The sequence below is a fragment of the Danio aesculapii genome, chromosome 13 (assembly GCF_903798145.1).
Source record: "Danio aesculapii chromosome 13, fDanAes4.1, whole genome shotgun sequence".
Taxonomy (NCBI): Eukaryota; Metazoa; Chordata; class Actinopteri; order Cypriniformes; family Danionidae; genus Danio; species Danio aesculapii.
In genome coordinates this window covers 33008583-33027706 of record NC_079447.1, presented here as the reverse complement: position 1 = coordinate 33027706, position 19124 = coordinate 33008583, and the positions used below count along the sequence as shown (strand labels likewise).

Sequence of the window (19124 nt, the reverse complement as noted above, 5' to 3'; positions counted from 1 at the left end):
TTGCTCAAATTTGTATTCAAATTTGTTTTATTTCTATTGTGCAATTTATATTTGTAAGGTCTTTATGCATAGTATATAGTGTGAAAAAGGGAAAAACAATCAATCGTAGTATGAATGCTGTAATGTTGAAAGAATTTCCCATTAAAAATGCGCTAAGGTCACGTGACCATCAAGAAAAACGCAGAATCTCATTTCTCACAGGACGCGTTCTCTGTTCTCGCGGTCTCCCGAGTAACCTGGCAAGACGGTCTCCACAAGAACACGAGTCTGTTCTCAGCAATCTTGGAATTGAGAACCAGCCTTTTTATATTCCACTCCTTTTAAAATCCAGAGCTCCTCAGTGAGACTTGAGACAGGGGGTGCACACAGGTGATGGTTGTTAGCACTCTGTGTGACTGCGTGAAGTGTCCAACATTCCACATTTCTTTTTAAATAGTGAACGCACTACTTACACTATTTATACTGCAAAATGACATAGAATAGTGCATAAGTATACGATTTGGGACGCACCTCTTGTTTTTCTCATAAATTGAAAAACCACACATTATAAAAAATTAATAGGGAACCAACTTTGAGGGAGCAAGTGGTGAATTAGTCTTGGGTTTTAATAGCATGACCACAGTGCATGATTATTTATATACAGTATAGAACTAGTGTTTCCTTCAGGAAGTGTAAATTAAGTTATTTACTGTATTTCTCTTTGTTACAGCACCTCTACAGTATTCATCTGGCTGAGCAGCCTGAGGACTGTACCATGCAGCTGGCAGATCACATCAGAGTAAGACACACACACAGAAAGAGTGAGATCAGCTCCGCCACACACATCTTTAACTCATCTTCACGTGTGTCTACAGTTTACCCAGAGTGCTCTGGACTGTATGGCGGTGGAGGTGGGCCGTCTGAGGGCCTTCATACAGTCAGGACAGGATGAGGAGGCGTTTTGTGTGCTGCTGAAGGATCTGGACACATCCTGTAGTGACATAAGGCAATTCTGCAAGAAGATCCGCCGTCGGATGCCGGGCACAGATGCACCAGGCATCCCAGCTGCCCTCAGCTTCGGCCCACAGGTAATGCACATCCACATCTCTTTATTATACTCCACGCGTTAAGAGCGTCATGACATATTGTTATTACTTTAACTTATTTATTTAGGTTTTTATTCATTTTTACACTAAAAGGTATTATTTTCAACTCTCAACCTGACTCGCTTTATGAAAAGACTCTATTTACAGGGGGTTAAAGGTCAATAAAGCTTAAAAGAATAGTTCACACAAAAATATATAAAAATGTCTTATAAATATAAATGTCTTTCTTCTGTTGAACCCAAAATAAGATATTTTGAAGAATGTTGAGGAAAAAATCAATAAATGTGAATAAAGTGAATATATATGATATATATTGACATTCTGTTGGGTTTTAGTCGAATGTATGAATAATGTTTGGGTATAATATGTCACAGTTTACCTTATTTTACCTTATTCCTCATATACATTAATGAATTAAATTAAAATAAAGTTAAAAATATATAGCAAAAAAATATATCTTTTGACTATATGTCGAAAGATCAAGACAATTTTGATTTGACCTATTCTGATGACCCCTCTGAATTTTGTCTTGGCTATTTATGCATTGATCGTGTGTGTGTGTGTGTGTGTTTGTAGGTGTGTGAGACGCTGGCGGACAGCAGAAGACAGCTGGCCTGGGTGAATGCGGTCCTCCAGGAAGTGGCAGCAGCAGCCGCTCAGCTCATCGCTCCTCTCAGTGAACATGAGGGACTTCCAGCACTTAAACTGGAGGACATGGCCTTTAAAGCAGCTGAGCAGGTGAGTTTGAGTCAGTCTTGTGAAGAGCATACCTGTGTCACCACACAACTGAAATGAAAGATGAAATGATTATAAAATATAAATTGTGCAAGCAAAAATAGATAATGGCGAAATGGTGGCTCAGTGGTTAGCACTGTCACCTCACAGCAAGAAGGTCCCTGGTTCGAGTCCCGGCTGTGTCAGTTGGCATTTCTGTGTGGAGTTTGCATGTTCTCCTCGTGTTCACATGGGTTTCCTCCGGGTGCTTTGGTTTTCCAAATTGAAATAAATATATTGAATTGAATAAACTAAAATGGCCGGCAGTGTTTGTGTGTGAATGAGTGTGTATGGATGTTTCCCAGTACTGGGTTGCAGCTGGAAGGGCATCCGCTGTGTAAAACATATGCTTGAGAAGTTGGCAGTTCATTCCACTGTGGCTACCCCTGATGAATAAAGGGACGAAGCCAAAGGAAAATATAAAATATAATATGGGGTAACATGAACAGGGTGTTGATAAATCTATCATAAACGTTACTGTCATTAGACCATTATAGTTGTTTAATGAATTTTATAACGGCATCATTAATATTTTTCTTGACCTCAAAAACTGAATTTATCATTAAATGTCATTTAATATTAATGACACTGTTATAAAATTATTTTTGACACTTTTACTGAGAAATTTTAATGCCAAAAGTGATTAAAAAAATATCAATTACACAGTCATGATGTCTCATGTCAGTGACTATATTTACATGGACACCAATAATTCGATTTGAATGCGATACTTGAATGCGATACAGACAATACTCTGATTAAGAGTTAACTACAGTATGTACACAGAGATTTTTGATTAATTTAATCAAATTAAGGTCATAATTAAACTAAAGAGAAATCGAATTAAGGCGTGTGGAGTATGCCGATTTTAGTCGCATTATTGAAGTGCAGTACAGGCATGTAAACACCTTAATCGAATTATTACCATCATGTTACCATTCGCCGTGTTCTGCGACAGGATAGTTCGCACACACACAGCTGTTCGACACCCTTTGCACCTACCCAGTCAGTGCAGACCACAGACACCTGCATCGTGAAATCTGGAGTTTTTTTCTTCCATTCAGCATGTGGTATGAACTTCCATTAAAACACTCTTCCAGCAGTTCATAGTTGCATCCAATATCTCGTTTGTCATGGAGGGCGTGCATGAAATGTTCCTGAATGAAAGTGAAAGTGCCAAACTGCAGTTAAAGTCGACAATTGCATGAAACTCCAGAGGAAACGTGGATAGCATGGTGGTGCAATGACGTAATGGAATTATGGGCTGTAATATGTAAAACAGGATCATGAAAGGAACACTCAAACTGCAACTCATGTAAACACCTTAGTCTTATTATTCTATTAATTAAATTAAAGCAAATAATTCGATTACTGATGTCCATGTAAACGTAGTCAAATACACTGACAGGTTTTGCTGTCCTGGTAATGTTTAGTGTCATGACAAAGGGTTGAGATTTATTTGTTTGTCAAGTTGTCATAACAAAGACATCTCAAACAATGTCACCTTTAAATGACAAAACTGAGCTAATGGCACCTAATGGCAGTTGCTATTGTTACAAACCTCAATTTATAATGCTCGTCTAGGGAGGGGTCAGCAACATAAAACGCAACTCAAGAGGTACAATTCTCTATTTATTTAGAGACAAAAATACGTGTCTTTTAAAATGGCAACAATATATATATATATATATATATATATATATATATATATATATATATATATATATATATATATATATATATATATATATATATATATATATATATATTAATTAATTGTTTTGATTGACTTAATCTTGCTTAATTTATATATATATATATAGACTACAAATCTGTGTGACTAATTACAAACTCACACAGCTGAAGCTGCTTAAGCACTCATTACATGGATTATTTATACAGCACACACATACACAGACATTGCTGAGTCTTGTTGTTACCTGTACACATTATGAAGTGTTTCTCTTTGCCTTGCTCTGCCGTGTTTGATTTTTTGCCTTGTTTATTGTTTTCTGATGCTAGCTGCCTAGACCGACCTCTTTGCCTGTTTTCGACTTCTCTTTTGGATAGTTCGCATAATACTGTTTGCTCCTGTGATCGACCCTTGCCTGCCTGACCAGTCCTTGTATAATAAAAACTCTGCAATTGGATCCTTACCTCTTTTGTCACATCCATATTGTTACAATAGTATATTATAATATAAACAAGTGGGGTTGTAATTTAATCTCTTAGTATCTGTTTTTTTTTTCCAGATCTATGGGTCGCAGGGCATAAACGCCCAAGAGTGTCTGCGCCAGTCCTGCAGCGTTGTCATTGCAACCATGAACAAGATGGCAACCGCTATGCAGGAGGGCGAATATGACTCTGACAGACCACAGACTGGGGTATGACTGCATTCTCTGTGCTTGTGTTTATCAGTCTGTCTGCATTGCACTATGGCTGTTCATTTGCTTGGCTGTTTGTTTTGTTGTGCAGATATCTCCTGTTGAAGTCCGAGCGGCAGCACTGAGGGCAGAAATCACTGATGCTGAAGGACTCGGCCTCAAACTTGAAGACAGAGAAACAGTCATCAAAGAGCTCAAGAAATCCCTGAAAATAAAGGTAGAAGCTCTCATACTCTGACATACTAAGAGACATACATATCTTGACCAATCAAATGCTCACTAGTATCTGACATGCCCCGCCCCCTTCAAGACGCTTCCCAATTGCTTTTTTATTTGATGTGCTTGATCTCAACCACTCTCACTGGCAGAGCTGTGATAAAACGCTATTGGCTGTTTTTTTAAGGGGACATAAAGCTACTCTATGTCCCACCCTTTCTTCATTTTTCACTTGAGATTACGTCAAACATCAAATTAAAAAATGCACATTTCAAAGCACTTGACGGAACCTTTAAGAACAGTAGCAAAGTAAACATATTTAGTCACTGTACACCACTTTAAGAGGACCAGGAATGGTGTGAAAATGCTGATCTTGTTCACAGGGCGAAGAACTGAGTGAGGCCAATGTACGTCTCAGTTTGCTGGAGAAGAAGCTGGACAGTGCGTCTAAAGATGCAGATGAGCGAGTGGAGAAGATCCAGGCCATCTTAGATGAGACTGATTCACTTCTGAAAAAGAAGGAGAAGTAAGAGATGACTGAGAGGGTTGCTGCATTTATTTTTACAGCAGCTTCTTACTTAAATTCCTAATATGGGTTTAATGCTTTTTCAGCAGCACTGCTTCTAGAAATATTTTAAAGTAATTTTTCCCAAAGCAATTCTAAAAGTCTTTTTTAAAGCGTTATAAGAACTACAATCCCATGAAGCGTTGAGAATGATACAATCAAATTAAATAAAAATTGAATAAACAAGCTATACATTTTTTCAGTGTATCTACAGTGCATCTGGAAAGTATTGATAGCGTTTCACTTTTTCCACATTTTGTTATTATACAGCCTTATTCCAAAGTGGATTAAATTCATTTATTTCCTCAAAATTCTACAGACAATACCCCATAATGACAATGTGAAAAAAGATTTTGGAAATTGTTGCAAATTTATTAAAAAATAAAAAAGCTGAATATCTCATGCGCATAAGTATTCACAGCCTTTGCTCAGTACTTTGTTGATGCACCTTTGGCAACAATTACAGCCTCAAGTCTTTTTGAATATGATGCCACAAGCTTGGCACACCTGTTTTTGGGAATTTTTGCCCATTCCTCTTTGCAGTACCTCTCAAGCTCTATCAGGTTGGAAGGGAAGCGATGGTGTACGGCCATTTTCAGATCTCTCCAGAGATGTTCAATAGGATTTAGATCTGGGCTCTGGCTGGGCCACTCAGGGACATTCACAGAGTTGTTGTGAAGCCACTCCATTGATATTTTGGCTGTGTGCTTTGGGTCATTGTCGAAGATGAACTGTCGCCCCAGTCTGAGGTCAAGAGCACTCTGAAGCAGGTTTTCATTCAGGATGTCTCTGTACATTGGAGCATTCATCTTTCCCTCTATCCTGACTAGTCTTCCAGTTCCTGCTGCTGAAAAGCATCCCCCACAGCATGATGCTGCCACCACCATGCTTCACTGTAGGGATGGTATTACCCTAGTGATGAGCAGTGCCTGGTTTTCTCCAAACGTAACGCCTGGCATTCACTCCAAAGAGTTCAATTTTAGTCTCATCAGACCAGAGAATTTTGTTTCTTATGGTCTGAGAGTCCTTCAAATGCCTTTTAGCAAATTCCAGGCGGGGAGTGGTTTCCGTCTGGCCACACTACTATACAGGCCTGATTGGTGGATTGCTGCACAGATGGTTGTCCTTCTGTAAGGTTCTTCTCTCTCCACGGAAGAATGCTGGAGCTCAGACAGAGTGACCATCAGGTTATTGACCACCTCCCTGACTCAGGCCCTTCTCCCCGATCACTCAGCTTAGATGACCAGCCAGCTCTAGGAAGAGTCCTGCTGGTTTCAAACATCTTCCACTTACGGATGATGGAGGCCACTGTGCTCAGAACTTTCAGAGCAGCAGAAATGTTTCTGTAACATTCCCCAGCGTTGTGCCTCGAGACAATCGTGTCTCGGAGGTCTACAGATAATTCCTTTGTCTTCATGCTTGGTTTGTGCTTTGGCATGCACTGTCAACCCTGGGACCTGATATAGACAGGCGTATGTCTTTTCAAATCATGTCCAATCAACTGAATTTACCACAGGTGAACTCCAATTAAGCTGCTGAAGAGGATCACTGGGAGATCATCTCAAGAGTGATCAGTGGAAACAGAATGTACCTGAGCTCAATTTAGAGCTTCACGGCAAAGGCTGTGAATACTTATGTACATGTGATTTTTCAGGTTTTGTATTTTTAATAAAGTTGCAACAATTTCAAAAAGTCTTCTTTCACATTGTCATTATGGGTTATTGTGTGTAGAGTTTTGAGGAAATAAATTAATTTAATCCATTTTGGAAAAAGGCTGTAACATAAAAAAAAATGTGGAAAACTATCGCTGTAAAAACAGTTATCTAATATAGCTATTTTAATCCCTAGGGAGTTTGAGGAGACCATGGATGCTCTCCAGGCTGACATAGACCAACTAGAGTCAGAGAAACTAGAGCTAAAGCAGAGAATCAGCAGCCAATCAAAGATGACCATTGAGGGCCTGAGAGGAAGTCAAGCGTCTGGCATCGCCTCCATTGTGACCTGTGGCATCACTGCTGGTAAGAGACCCATAACACTGTCATATAACTGTAATATAACTATAATGTAATCAATATAACTACTGTATAATATAACTGTTTCATATAAAAATTAAGTCAAGATGTCTTACTGAAGTCTTTTTGTTAGACATTTTAACATCTCTGTTCATTGTTTGTGTTCCTTTTAGAAGAACAAAAAGGTAAAGTTGATGCCACAAGTTGTGTGATTTAAATATCTGTCCCCTCTTCTCATCTAAATATCACTCTCTTCCTCCCACTTGTGGTTTCTGTATGTGTTGCATGTGTTCATGCTAGAGCTTGTCATTAGTATAGGACAGTCATTTACCGCATGGCTCTTGAATACTGTCATTTTGTACAGAATGTTTTAGATTGGCAAGACAATAAAAAAAACATTCTCATCTCAAGTACAGTTAATTCTGCTAAACTTTATCACTGACTGATTTCTGTAATGGTAATTTCTTATATCGCATAAAATTTTACTGTTACTACACATTATATAGTTGAAGTCAGAATTATTAACCCCCTTTGAACTTTTTTTCATTTTTAAATATTTCCTAAATGATGTTTAACAGGAAATTTTCAAAGTATGTCTGATATTGTTTAAAAGTCTCTTGATTTCCAAAGCTCCATTTAACTTATCCAAAATTCATTCATTCATTCATTCAATCATTTTCTTTTCGGCTTATTCCCTTTATAAATCTGGGGTCGCCATAGCAGAATGAACCACCAACTTATCCTGCACATGTTCTACTCAGCAGTTGCCCTTCCATCTACAACCCATCACTGGGAAACATTCATACTCCACTGACAATTTAGCTTACTCAATACACCTACAGCACATGTCTTTGGACTGTGGGGGAAACCCAGGCGAACACGGGGAGAACATTCAAACTCCACACAGAAACGCCAACTGACCCAGCAGAAGCTCGAACCAGCAATCTTCTTGCTGTGAGGCGATCATGCTACCCACTGCGTCGCCCCTGATCCAAAATACTGTAATATATTATTATAATTAAAATTTGATTTAAACAGTGGGGTGGCATGGTGGCTCAATGGTTATCACTGTCGCCTCACAACAAGAAGGTCGCTGGTTCGAGTGGGCCAGTTGGCTATAAGTGTACAGAATAAACTAAACTGGCTGATGTGAATGAGCGTGTGTGAATGCGAGAGTGTATGGGTGTTTCCCAGTACTGGGTTGCCGCTGGAAGGGCATCCACTGCGTAAAACATATGCCGGAGTAGTTGGTGGTTCATTCCCCTGTGGCGATCCCTGATGAATAAGGGACTAAGCCGAAGAAAAATAAATGAATGAATTTAAACAGTATCTCAAAATGTTGTTTATTTCTGCAAGTCTGAATGTTCTGCATCATTTGTCCAGTCTTTGCATGATACTTCAAAATTCATAATAAGTGCTCTAGAAACATTTAATTTTATTATAAATGTTGAAAACAGTTGTGCTGCTATGATATATATTTTTTTTCTCGTCTTTAATAAAGTTCCATTGACGTTTTGTTCCATTTTAATTGTAGCATTAATTTCTTCATTTACAGTAGTTCTTCATTTGAGAAATACATCAGTCGTCTCTGTCTTAGTTAACATGTAATTATGTGTGTGTTTCTATTGAAGGTGTGTGTGCGGCAGCAGGACTGCAGGTGATTGATTCTCCACTGCTCACTCAGCAGATTGAAGCTCAGAGACTCAGTATAAAGCACTTGAAGAATGAAAACAACAGACTGAAGGTCTCCCCTACTTCCCCGCAATCACATTCTCCCAATGTGGGCTCAGAGGATTTATTTACATTTTTGTTTTTTCCATGTCCACAGGCGGAAAGGATGCGTGCTCAGCTGGCATCTCTCCCTCCTCTGAATGTGCCAAAGCTGGGCTGGCGAGAGGGCTGCAGGCCTGAGGTGTTGTCCAGCGCCCTCTACCGCAAAACTGACCAACTGCTGGACACGCTGCTCCAGATGAGTGCCAATGTGAAAGTGGTGGACATCACTGGGAGATCTCCAGGTGTGTTTTCATTTCGATCCGAAGGGTTCGTTCTCCTCACAATGTAAATTATGTTAGTAATTACTCATTGTCATTTTGTTCCAAACCCTCCTGAGACCTTTGCTTGTCTTTGGAATGTAAATTAAGATGTATACATTAAGATATATCCAAATACAGCATGATTCCAGACTGGATCGAAGTCTAGAAAAATAACAACAACAAAAAAATCTTCCTCAAAACAGACTGTATGCCTTCATTGTTCGATAACTGAGATCATCTTGAGTGGTTCGATCAGAATATTAGCAAGCTGCGATAATACTTTTGTGCACACATAAAACATAAGTAACAACTTTATTCAACAGTTTATTCTCTTCACTGTCAGTATAGAGCGCGCATTCATGCATTATTTTGCGTTAATGAAAATGTTTTTGGCCAGCAGTTTTAATCTTATATATCAAATAACCTTGGTCCAAATATCCTAAAATGGAAACTTCGACCAATAGTTCTAGGAAGTATGTGCGAATAGCCTCTGTCCTGACTGTCAATATGGGATAAGGAGTTCTAGTCTGGAGATTAAAGCAACTATATGGTTCCTTTTTAAGGCATTTCAAGGCATTTTAGTTCCATATTTTATTCATCTTGGTTTTTCAAAAGTGGGTATGTGTGCTTTTTAGAATGATTTGGCGTGAAGTGTGGCATTAATAGGGTTTCATTGTCCACAAAGATTAAAGCTTGTACTCTTGAAACTCGAACATCTTTTTAAACGGTCATAAAAGCCTAAAACATATACAGATGAAGTCAGAATTATTAGCCCCCCTTTGAATTTTGTTCTTTTTAAAATATTTCCCAAATGATGTTTAACAGAGCAAGGAAATGTTCACAGTATGTCTGATAATATTTTTTCTTCTGAAGAAAGTCTTCTTTGTTTTATTTCGGCTGGAATAAAAGCTAAGTTTTATGAACCATTTTAAGGTCAATATTATTAGCCCCTTTAAGCTATATATTTTTTGTCTACAGAACAAACCATCATTATACAATAACTTACCTAATTAACTTACCTAACCTGCCTAGTTAACCTAATTTACCTAGTTAAGCCTTTAAATCTCACTTTAAGCTGTATAGAAGTGTCTTGAAAAATATCTAGTCAAATATTATTTACTGTCATCATGGCAAATATAAAATAATCAGTTATTAGAAATGAGTTATTAAAACTATTATGTTTAGAAATGTGTTGAACTAATCTTCTCTCCGTTAAACAAATTGGAGGAAAAAATAAACATTTTTTCCATGAGGTAATTGTACAATTTCTAATTGGTAAAAGGCCGCCAGTACACAGTAACGTTATCTGGTTTTCAGAGTTAATTCTTGAATCACTGTGCACTATTATGAATGAGATGTAACTTCCCTATTATGCATGAGAAAGTTTTGTCTGACTCTTCCATCTTACCTAACAGTGATTAACTCACCTGTTACAGTATCATTGCTCAGAGACACAGGCTATCCGTGCTCAGTTTCTAAGTATGCTAACACAATTTTATTATTAGAGTACAGGCTACAGGCCTTGAGTAGTGAGTGTATAGGGCGTATCGTGTTGATTTGACTGTCTCCACAAAGTTGGTAATTGTTTGCATTCAATTCAATTCACCTTTATTTGTATAGCGCTTATACAATGTAGATTGTGTCAAAGCAGCTTCACATAAAAGGTCACAGTAAATTGGAACAGTGTAGTTCAGTTTGTAGTGTTTAAGTTCAGTTCAGTTTAGCTCAGTTCAGTGTGGTTTAATAATCACTACTGAGAGTCCAAATATTGAAGGGCAAATCCAACGATGCGCAGCTCTACAGATCCCGAACCATGCAAGCCAGTGGCGACAGCGCAGAGGGAAAAAAACTTCACTAATGGCGGAAGTGAAGAAAAAAAAAAACCTTGAGAGAAACCAGGCTCAGCATACTAAAACATAATTTGTTTGTTCATATGGCTATGTAAGATATTATCGTCAAAATTACTCTTATCATTTTTAAAGACATAACTTAGTCGAAGTGAATGAAGTTACTAATTAGTTTGCTGTAATATTACTACAATTCTGTGGGTAATATATAATACAATACAACACAATGTGCAACATGACATTGGTGGCCTTTGTATTATTTATTTAAATATTTTTAATTTTTTTCCCAAGTGACAATTGGGAAATAATACCATTGCAAGACTTTAATATGCACCTTTTCCGGAGAGTTTTCACTTTCTCCTCTTGTTTGTGTACAAAGGTTCATAAGGCATTGTATACGGTTGGGTATCGTTTGGGATTATTTCGATACCAGTGCTAAATTGATACTTTTAAAATGGTACCGGTGCCAAAACAGTGCCTGAACCAATACTTTTAATCACTATAATTGAACAAAATAATTAAAGTTTAAAGTAAACATCAATTCATATTTTATATATTTGAATTGCATTAATATATTTCTTTTGATCAATTGTTTATTAGCATGAATGAAAGATTTGCATTATGCAATTAACATTACAAATCAGGGAACACCTTTTTTCATATTTGCCTTAATCCAAATAAGACAATAGTATGATTAAGGTGTTTATATGTGTTGCTTTTTGAATGTTCCTTTCATGATCCCGTTTTACAAGTTATAGCACATTTGCAAGTTGTTCGCATTCGCAAGACTAATGTAATTGCTCCACTAGGGTATCCACGTTTGCTCTGGAGTTTCATGTAAATTCATTCATTCATTCATTCATTTTCCTTTCGGCTTAGTGCCCCCATCAATCCGTGGTTGCCACAGCGGAATGAACCGCCAACTTATCCAGCACATGTTTAATGCCCTTCCAGCTGCAACCCATCTCTGGGAAACATCCACAAACACTAACTCACACCCATACACTATGGACAATTTAGCTCACCCAATTCACCTGTAGCGCATGTCTTTGGACTGTGGGGGAAACCGGAGCACCTGGAGGAAACCCACGGAACGCAGGGAGAACATGCAAACTCCACACAGAAACGGCAACTGACCCAGCCAAGGCTTGAACCAGCGACCTTCCTGCTGCGAGGCAACAACACTACCTACTGCCCACTGCGTCGCCCCCTAAATTCCGATGTTTCATTTTTACATTTTTGGACTTTAACTGCAGTTCGGCACTTTCATTCAGGAACAAAGACAAACTGAGGCATTGAACAAGAATATGATGTAAGAACTGGTAGAAGTGTAAGGTGTCAGTTTAGGTGAGGATTGAACCTGAGTCTCTTGGACACAAAGCTGGGGCTTTTCCCTGCCGAGCAAACTCTTTACAGATGAACCCAAGAGCAGAAGGTTAATGAGGGAACTTGAGACTTTGGTTTCAGAAAAAATAAACAAATGACTTTACTTGAAAAATAGAATGCAAAGTACAACGAAATGACTGAAGCCAAGCTTCCAGTAAACAAGTAAAACACGATGGTCAAAAAAGGCACAACAGTAAAGTGTCACTTAGCTTCTCTAGACAATCTGGAGAACACCAGGCAGTAATGACTCAAAACTGAACACAGCAGCTTGTAACACACACTTATAGGGCAAAACACAGGTGTTGCTAATCAAGCTTGAGTGGTGGCACACAGCAGATGGTGAGTAAGTGGTACCATCCACTGTTCAGGAGGAAGCATAGAAATGGGATCTTGTTGTGCGAGAAGACAGGAGCACCTCCTTCTGGTTAGGAGGGTGAATACAGCTTAATGATTTCTTACAAGAAGAGTGTTGTTTTAATGGAATTTAATACCGCACGCCGAATGGAAAGAGAAAACCTCATGTGGTCTGTGGTCCTTTAAGGTAATCAAAAATCACTGTTTACATGGTCGACACTTAATCAGAGTATCGTCTTAATAATTTAAAAATCAGAGTATTGATGTCCATATAAACCTAGTCACTGAAAGTGCCAGATGATGTCCAAGCTGTCAAAGACATTGCATTTCTCATTTCTCTGCCTTTAAGTTAATTCCCTGAGCCCTCAAATGTTTGCATCTGTTTTACGTTACTGTGTCAGAATCCTTGCTTGTAAAATATAGCGATACTTTAGAACGCTTAGTTTAAGCAAGTTTGATGAACACGATCATGCTTGTTGATGAATCTGAAGGGAGCCGTTCACCGGATGTGCTGTATTGCGCGCGTTGCCTATGTGCCTGCGTTTCCTAAGCAACAACAACACACACAGCTAATGATGTCCAGCTCCCTCAAAGTTGTTTCGAATTATATGTTTAGAAATGGTGTGACAAAACGTGTACCTATGTGTTCCTTTGATGATGCTTACAACCTTGTCGCAGCATCAGTGGCACCGAAATTAGGCACCGAAATTCGTATGTTGATTTGGTCCGGTACTTACAGGTTACATAGGTATGGCACCAGGTTTCAGTACCCAACCCAAGTGGTGTACCTGCACTATATTCCGTGGACAGCACTCTCAGAAGCAGCTCTCAAAATTACTCTTCATCTCCTCAGCGTGTGTATAGGGTTTGCATTGACGGTATGCAAATTAACTGTTTTATGCAAATAATGAAACTCTCCTTTTTATGCAAACCCTTCCCTCTTTCCACACACGACACTTCCACCTCCACACAGCTGGAAACACCCCTTTTCCTAGCTTTTTCTGAATTCCTGCTGAGATGGGGGGGTTCATGACCCTTTAAAATGCTCCATGTTAGGTACTGTTAACTGCCACATGGATGGGAATATAAGAAAAGGTTTTGAACCAGAATAAATGATCTCTTATTGTGGTACAAGTCATAAAAGATTGGCACAAAATAAAAAGTAAATAATGAGTGAGTTTTCCTTTTGGTGAAATGCGCATTTAAAAGTACTGATTTCTGTTGTTTTTACATGGGTTATTTGACATTTGATGTGTTTTGGTTAACAGTGAGTCCCAGTGCGCAGCTCCTAGAGCAAACAGCACGACTGCAGTCGCTCAATGACACTCTCGATAGGCTCAAGGTAAAACTAAAATGTCTCATAGTTATCATTGCAATGTCTCTCGTATTTGTTTTAATAACTGAAGTCTTATTTCTTTGAAGGGTGAGGTTGCTGAACATGTAGTGACTCACAGGCCTGGTGCTCAAGTTTCGTCTGATTTTGCCACTTTTCCCTGCACCTCTTTTGTTAAGGTGAGCTAAACGCACATTTTAATGTTTTTCCCCCACATTGTTTAGGTGTGCATTCAACTTCTCGCTCTTTCTCTCTTTCCAGGCAAAAGAGGAGAAGAGAGGAAATGCTGTATTAGTGGGTCGTGTGATGATGCCCTGCGCTCGAGGACAGGAGCAGGTGCATCGGCTGGTGCTTTCGCAAACACAAATACACAGAGTCCATCGCCTTCTCCAGACTTAACATGAACGCAAACCAAAAAGACCAAACCTAAAGTCAGTATCCAAAACATGAGAATATAAAGACACATGTATCTGTGGCCACAAACCAAGAACCATAATAACAATATATGCTTCATTACTGTAGATCACACAAGCATCTGTAAAGCCAAAATTTGTACAAAAGGGCATGCTGAGGACATTTTAACTATCGGACTTTAAACATGGCATGAGATGGATGATACAGCATGACTCCAGCTGCTTTACACTTTAAGGGATAGTTCACACAAAAATGAAAATTGCGATCTACTTCTTCCGCTTGTTCCAAACCTGTTTGAGTTTCTGTCTTCTGTTGAACACAAAAGACAAAAATAGACTTCCATAGTATTTTTTTGTTCCTAATATGGGTGCATCATTTTTCCCTACATTCTTCAGAATATTGAGTTTTGTGTTCAGCAGAAGAAAGAAGTTTATAAAAGTTTACAACCACTTGTTGTAATGTTCATTTTTGGGTGAAGTATCCTTTTAACATTTGTCTTTCTCTTCCTGATTTGGAATACCATTAATCCTTTGATAATATTAATATAACTCAAACCATATATGTGTTTATTTAAATGATCACGACTTAACAATTTTCAGCCGATGGAAATTAAACAGGAAAAAAAACACTACATTAAAGAGGAGCCTCATGATTTAACCAGTAAACAATCAACTGAATACCTAGCAACCACTTGGCTGTTGCATTGCAATAAAAACCAATCAAAACAATAAACCTTAAAGCAACGATCTGCTACACAAAGCTACACTGCTACACTAATTTTGCATTACACAATAACTACTGACATCACTATCAGAAAATGTTGGGATCTTGAGAACTGGCAATAGTATTGACGGTTGTTTTGCTAATCTTTGTGGATGAGATTGAGATTTAGCATCCTTTAAATGCCAAAAAAAAAACATTTTTTTACGTTCGCTTTTGGAGTTAGAAAAATAGTAAATACGAATAATGTGAAATGAAAGCGCATTTGCTGAATAAACTCTGACGTAGCCAACATTACAACCACGTGACTAATCAGCTGTCTCCATTATGCTTGCTTTGTTTACTGTGTTGCTAGGTTACCAACACTACAGTCAGCCACTCTAATGGGGTGTTCACATTGGACGCGCCTTGCACAAGTACATCATGCTATTTGTGCATAATTAAATGCTTGAACATGGAGTTTATGAAATTTAGTTCACAACAGATGCGAAATTGCTTCAGTTTCATTGCAAAAAGCTGACATGGATTTTGTTGAGGGGGTTGTGCTTTATGTGCTACGGAAGGCTGAAAAACGCCATGGACTCAATCGGCACTGTTTCTGGGTCCATCAGATCCTTAAGAGGCATACACAGCTTTGGTTGAGTTTCACCAACTTCTAAAGGAACTGCACCTGGATTAGAGCTGTAATCAGGCCATAAAAGTTAGGCATGATAGGGCCCGAGCCTGACAGAATCTGCCCCGAGCCCGACAAGTACATTTTGATGGATAGCTTTTTAAAAGCCTGAACCCATTTACAGCCCGACATTATTCAAATGTGCACATGCACACAGCTCTTGTTTTTCAAGAATGACTTGTTTATATGTTTTAACATAATTTATTCATAACAAACGTATGAGCCACTCAGAAGTTGGAAGTAAAAAGAAATAAAATAAGTCCTCTGTAACATCGTAACATCTCAGCACTCTAAATAGGCCTATGTATATAGGCTACACTTAGCCTTTAAATTGGCCAACACACCAATAAAAATAAGTATTTCCTAACAAATTTAATTAAATAAATTCTAAATTATGACGGGTATTTGGCACTAAGAAAATTAAGATAAAGGCTCTGCAGGATTTGTTTCGCCACCTTTCTTCACAATCTGGCCTTAAGGTGACGGTGAAGCTGAATATTAAAAGAATAATGCCGACATTAGCCTATATACTCTGACTACATCATGCATTTATGATTTAATTAATATTTAGTTATAATTTGAAAATCTGCTGCTGCTTTCACTGCTGCTGCTGCTAGCTGTGATGCATACAGTAGCACTATTGAATATTGGATGACTATTGGAATCACTATTGGATTCTGATGTTGTAACAAACAAGTTGATTACTTCCTCGCGCTAATCGAAATGCATCACGTGACTGTTCATTCACTGCGCAAGCCAGAGCACAAGCCCGAGCCCGGCCCAACCTTGTGTAAAATGATAGAAATTAAGCCTGAACCTGACGATCTTCAGCTCTAATCTGGATAACAGCCACTACTAGAACTCCTAGACACTACTAGATCTCCTGATTGCTTAACACGGTGCGAATTTTCGACAAAGTTCAAATTTTTCAACTCGAGCAATTCATTTGAATCATGCCTTTTGAGTGTCAAACACCCAAAATGCTTAATTCCACACCGCAGGATGTCTATCGTGTCTTTGCATTGACTTAACATGTAAATCCCTCACGCTTCATCCGTGTCTGGTGTGAACACACCAACTTGATGGAAACACACCCTAATTCTTATTTAATTATATTCATACACACAAAACGGTCCAGAAAATATGCCTGTTCCCTTTTGACATTTACCATAACAGCTAAAGATTTAACAGCCTTGTGTGCTTGACTGCAATGCCTCAACGTGCCACACCATTGTGCTTTTGTAAAGGAAATACAGTTGTCCTTTTAGAGCGAATGATTAAACAAGTCCCAGCAGGGACAAGGCAAAACAACAATAAAGAGGACAGTAGACAATATTTAACTGTAACTGTTGTATATTTGCTACATGAGATTGTCAGTATTCAACTGTTCTTAAGTCAGCAGTGGTTTGCTCTGTTACTATCGTGTAAGTTATTAACCTATTAACTGTGTCAAACGCACACCGTTGCTTAAAGTATCATTGAATGTGTTGCCATCTTACATGTATACATAATGTGAGTGAATTAATTTAAATAAATTATTATGCCAATAATTGCTTGTTTTAATGTATGTTTATTTTTAAAAAATGTTTTAACTTATACTACAGGCTGTTGACTAGTGGTAGAGGACCCAATGGGAGTTGGGGTACAATGGAGTTCAGAATCCAACATGCAGCTTTATTAAGAATTGTCAGGCATGCAATGGTCAAAACAGGAACAAACGACAAATAACAGGAACAAATGGTAGTCCAAAAAGCATAATTAAGGTCACAGGTAAAGAGGTCAACACAGGTGGCAAAACAACATAAACGAGGAAACAAGGCAAGGGTCAAGAACACGGAAAGACTAAACAAGGAGAACGCTTCATAGTGTTACAAACTGCAACTAGACTCAGCAATGTGTGTTAGAATATGAGCTGTATATATAGTCCTGGTCATTAGCCCTTACAAGCTTCAGCTGTGTGCAATCATGGGGGATCTGGAACTGGTGTGTGTGTGAGGTGTCTGATGGGAAATTTAGTACAGTTCAGTGGCAGATTTGCAGTTCGGGTGATGGTAAATGTCCTTCAGTGATCTATAAGGACTAGATCACTGCTGAGTAGCATCCATGGGCGTCACTAGGCCTATTTTAGGGAGGCTGTAGCCCCCCTATATTTATACTTAGCCCCCTTAAAACTTTTCCGATTAGCTCATAAACTATAGACCAAATTATCGCCTCTGTCTCCTTTAAATTTGATATGAAGACGGCGACAGAATTCGGCTCCTCCCCAACTTTCCTTTTTCATTTTATCAGCAAACCACAGCTGTGCAGAGAAAGAACAAGGTGTGTGTTTATCAATAAATTGTTTTAAAATATGCTTTTTTGCTATGGATACACTTGTATCACTTGTACCCCAATGTCAGATAGGAGCAATCGAGTTTCCAATCTATTGTTTCCTCCAGCGAAAATGTGACTCTTAACAAACATTTTACTATTTTTATTTCAAAATGAACTACCATTATAAAACACATAACAGTGCATGTGGCATTATTTATACCACAGTCATGCACAGAAAGTATTAAAGCGACAGAACCACTTAGTGAATGTACTCATTTTAACTATCAGAGTCACTGACAGAGATAGAAACATCATGTGTTGTCTTGTATTAAAAATATTTCCTATTTTAATATTATGATTTAGTTCGTGAAATATGTGAATTAGCCTGTAGGTTAAAAAAAAATATTTTTATATGTATGCCATTTAATTAGAAAAGTAGCAGTTTTATATATTAAATACATGGAAACAAAAACTGTACTTTAACATATAAAGTGGCTTTTACTACAGTAAACAGGTTTGTTGAGCCTATTTGGCTCATTCAGAACTCAAGTGACTATGCACATCTAAACAATACAGTGGAATACTGCTAGTTTAGCAAACAATCCTACCATGTTAGTCAAACATTTTTAAGTGGATTATTATTTAATTATTACTTATAAATACATTAGGGTTTTATATATATATAATTTTTTTTCTCATATGGAGCTGACTCCCCTAAAATGAAAACCCTAAAATCGCCCCTGGTAGCATCTAATAATAAAATTAAAACTAGCATGTAAAATTCAAAATACCCAATGTAGTAGATATCTGAGGAATTAGTAGTATTTACTAGGACTTTTCACACTTGAAATTATTAACCCTGGGTCATTTTAAATCCAGGATACACTGAATCTAAAAACTAAACTGGTGCTAACCCTGCTCCAGAACAGGGTTTCATAGCCCTGGGTAAAATGCAGTGCTTCAAATATCAGGTGTGAAACCCAGGGTTAAAATTGGTGTTTAAAATCACAATAAC

The 19124-nt window shown here is 38.1% G+C and overlaps 1 protein-coding gene across 1 annotated transcript in view; it reads left to right on the top strand.

Annotated features, from left to right (window-relative positions):
- Positions 1-16434, top strand: part of dctn1b (dynactin 1b) — a 67031-nt gene extending 50597 nt beyond the window's left edge. The window contains exons 19-30 of the mRNA XM_056470972.1: positions 710-778; positions 855-1067; positions 1662-1823; positions 4112-4243; positions 4335-4460; positions 4843-4985; positions 6873-7042; positions 8668-8780; positions 8865-9051; positions 13925-13998; positions 14079-14168; positions 14251-16434. Coding sequence (XP_056326947.1) covers positions 710-778; positions 855-1067; positions 1662-1823; positions 4112-4243; positions 4335-4460; positions 4843-4985; positions 6873-7042; positions 8668-8780; positions 8865-9051; positions 13925-13998; positions 14079-14168; positions 14251-14388 — 1617 coding nt within the window. The 3' untranslated portion in view covers positions 14389-16434. The remainder of the gene's footprint in view (positions 1-709; positions 779-854; positions 1068-1661; positions 1824-4111; positions 4244-4334; positions 4461-4842; positions 4986-6872; positions 7043-8667; positions 8781-8864; positions 9052-13924; positions 13999-14078; positions 14169-14250) is intronic.
- Positions 16435-19124: the final 2690 nt, after the last annotated feature.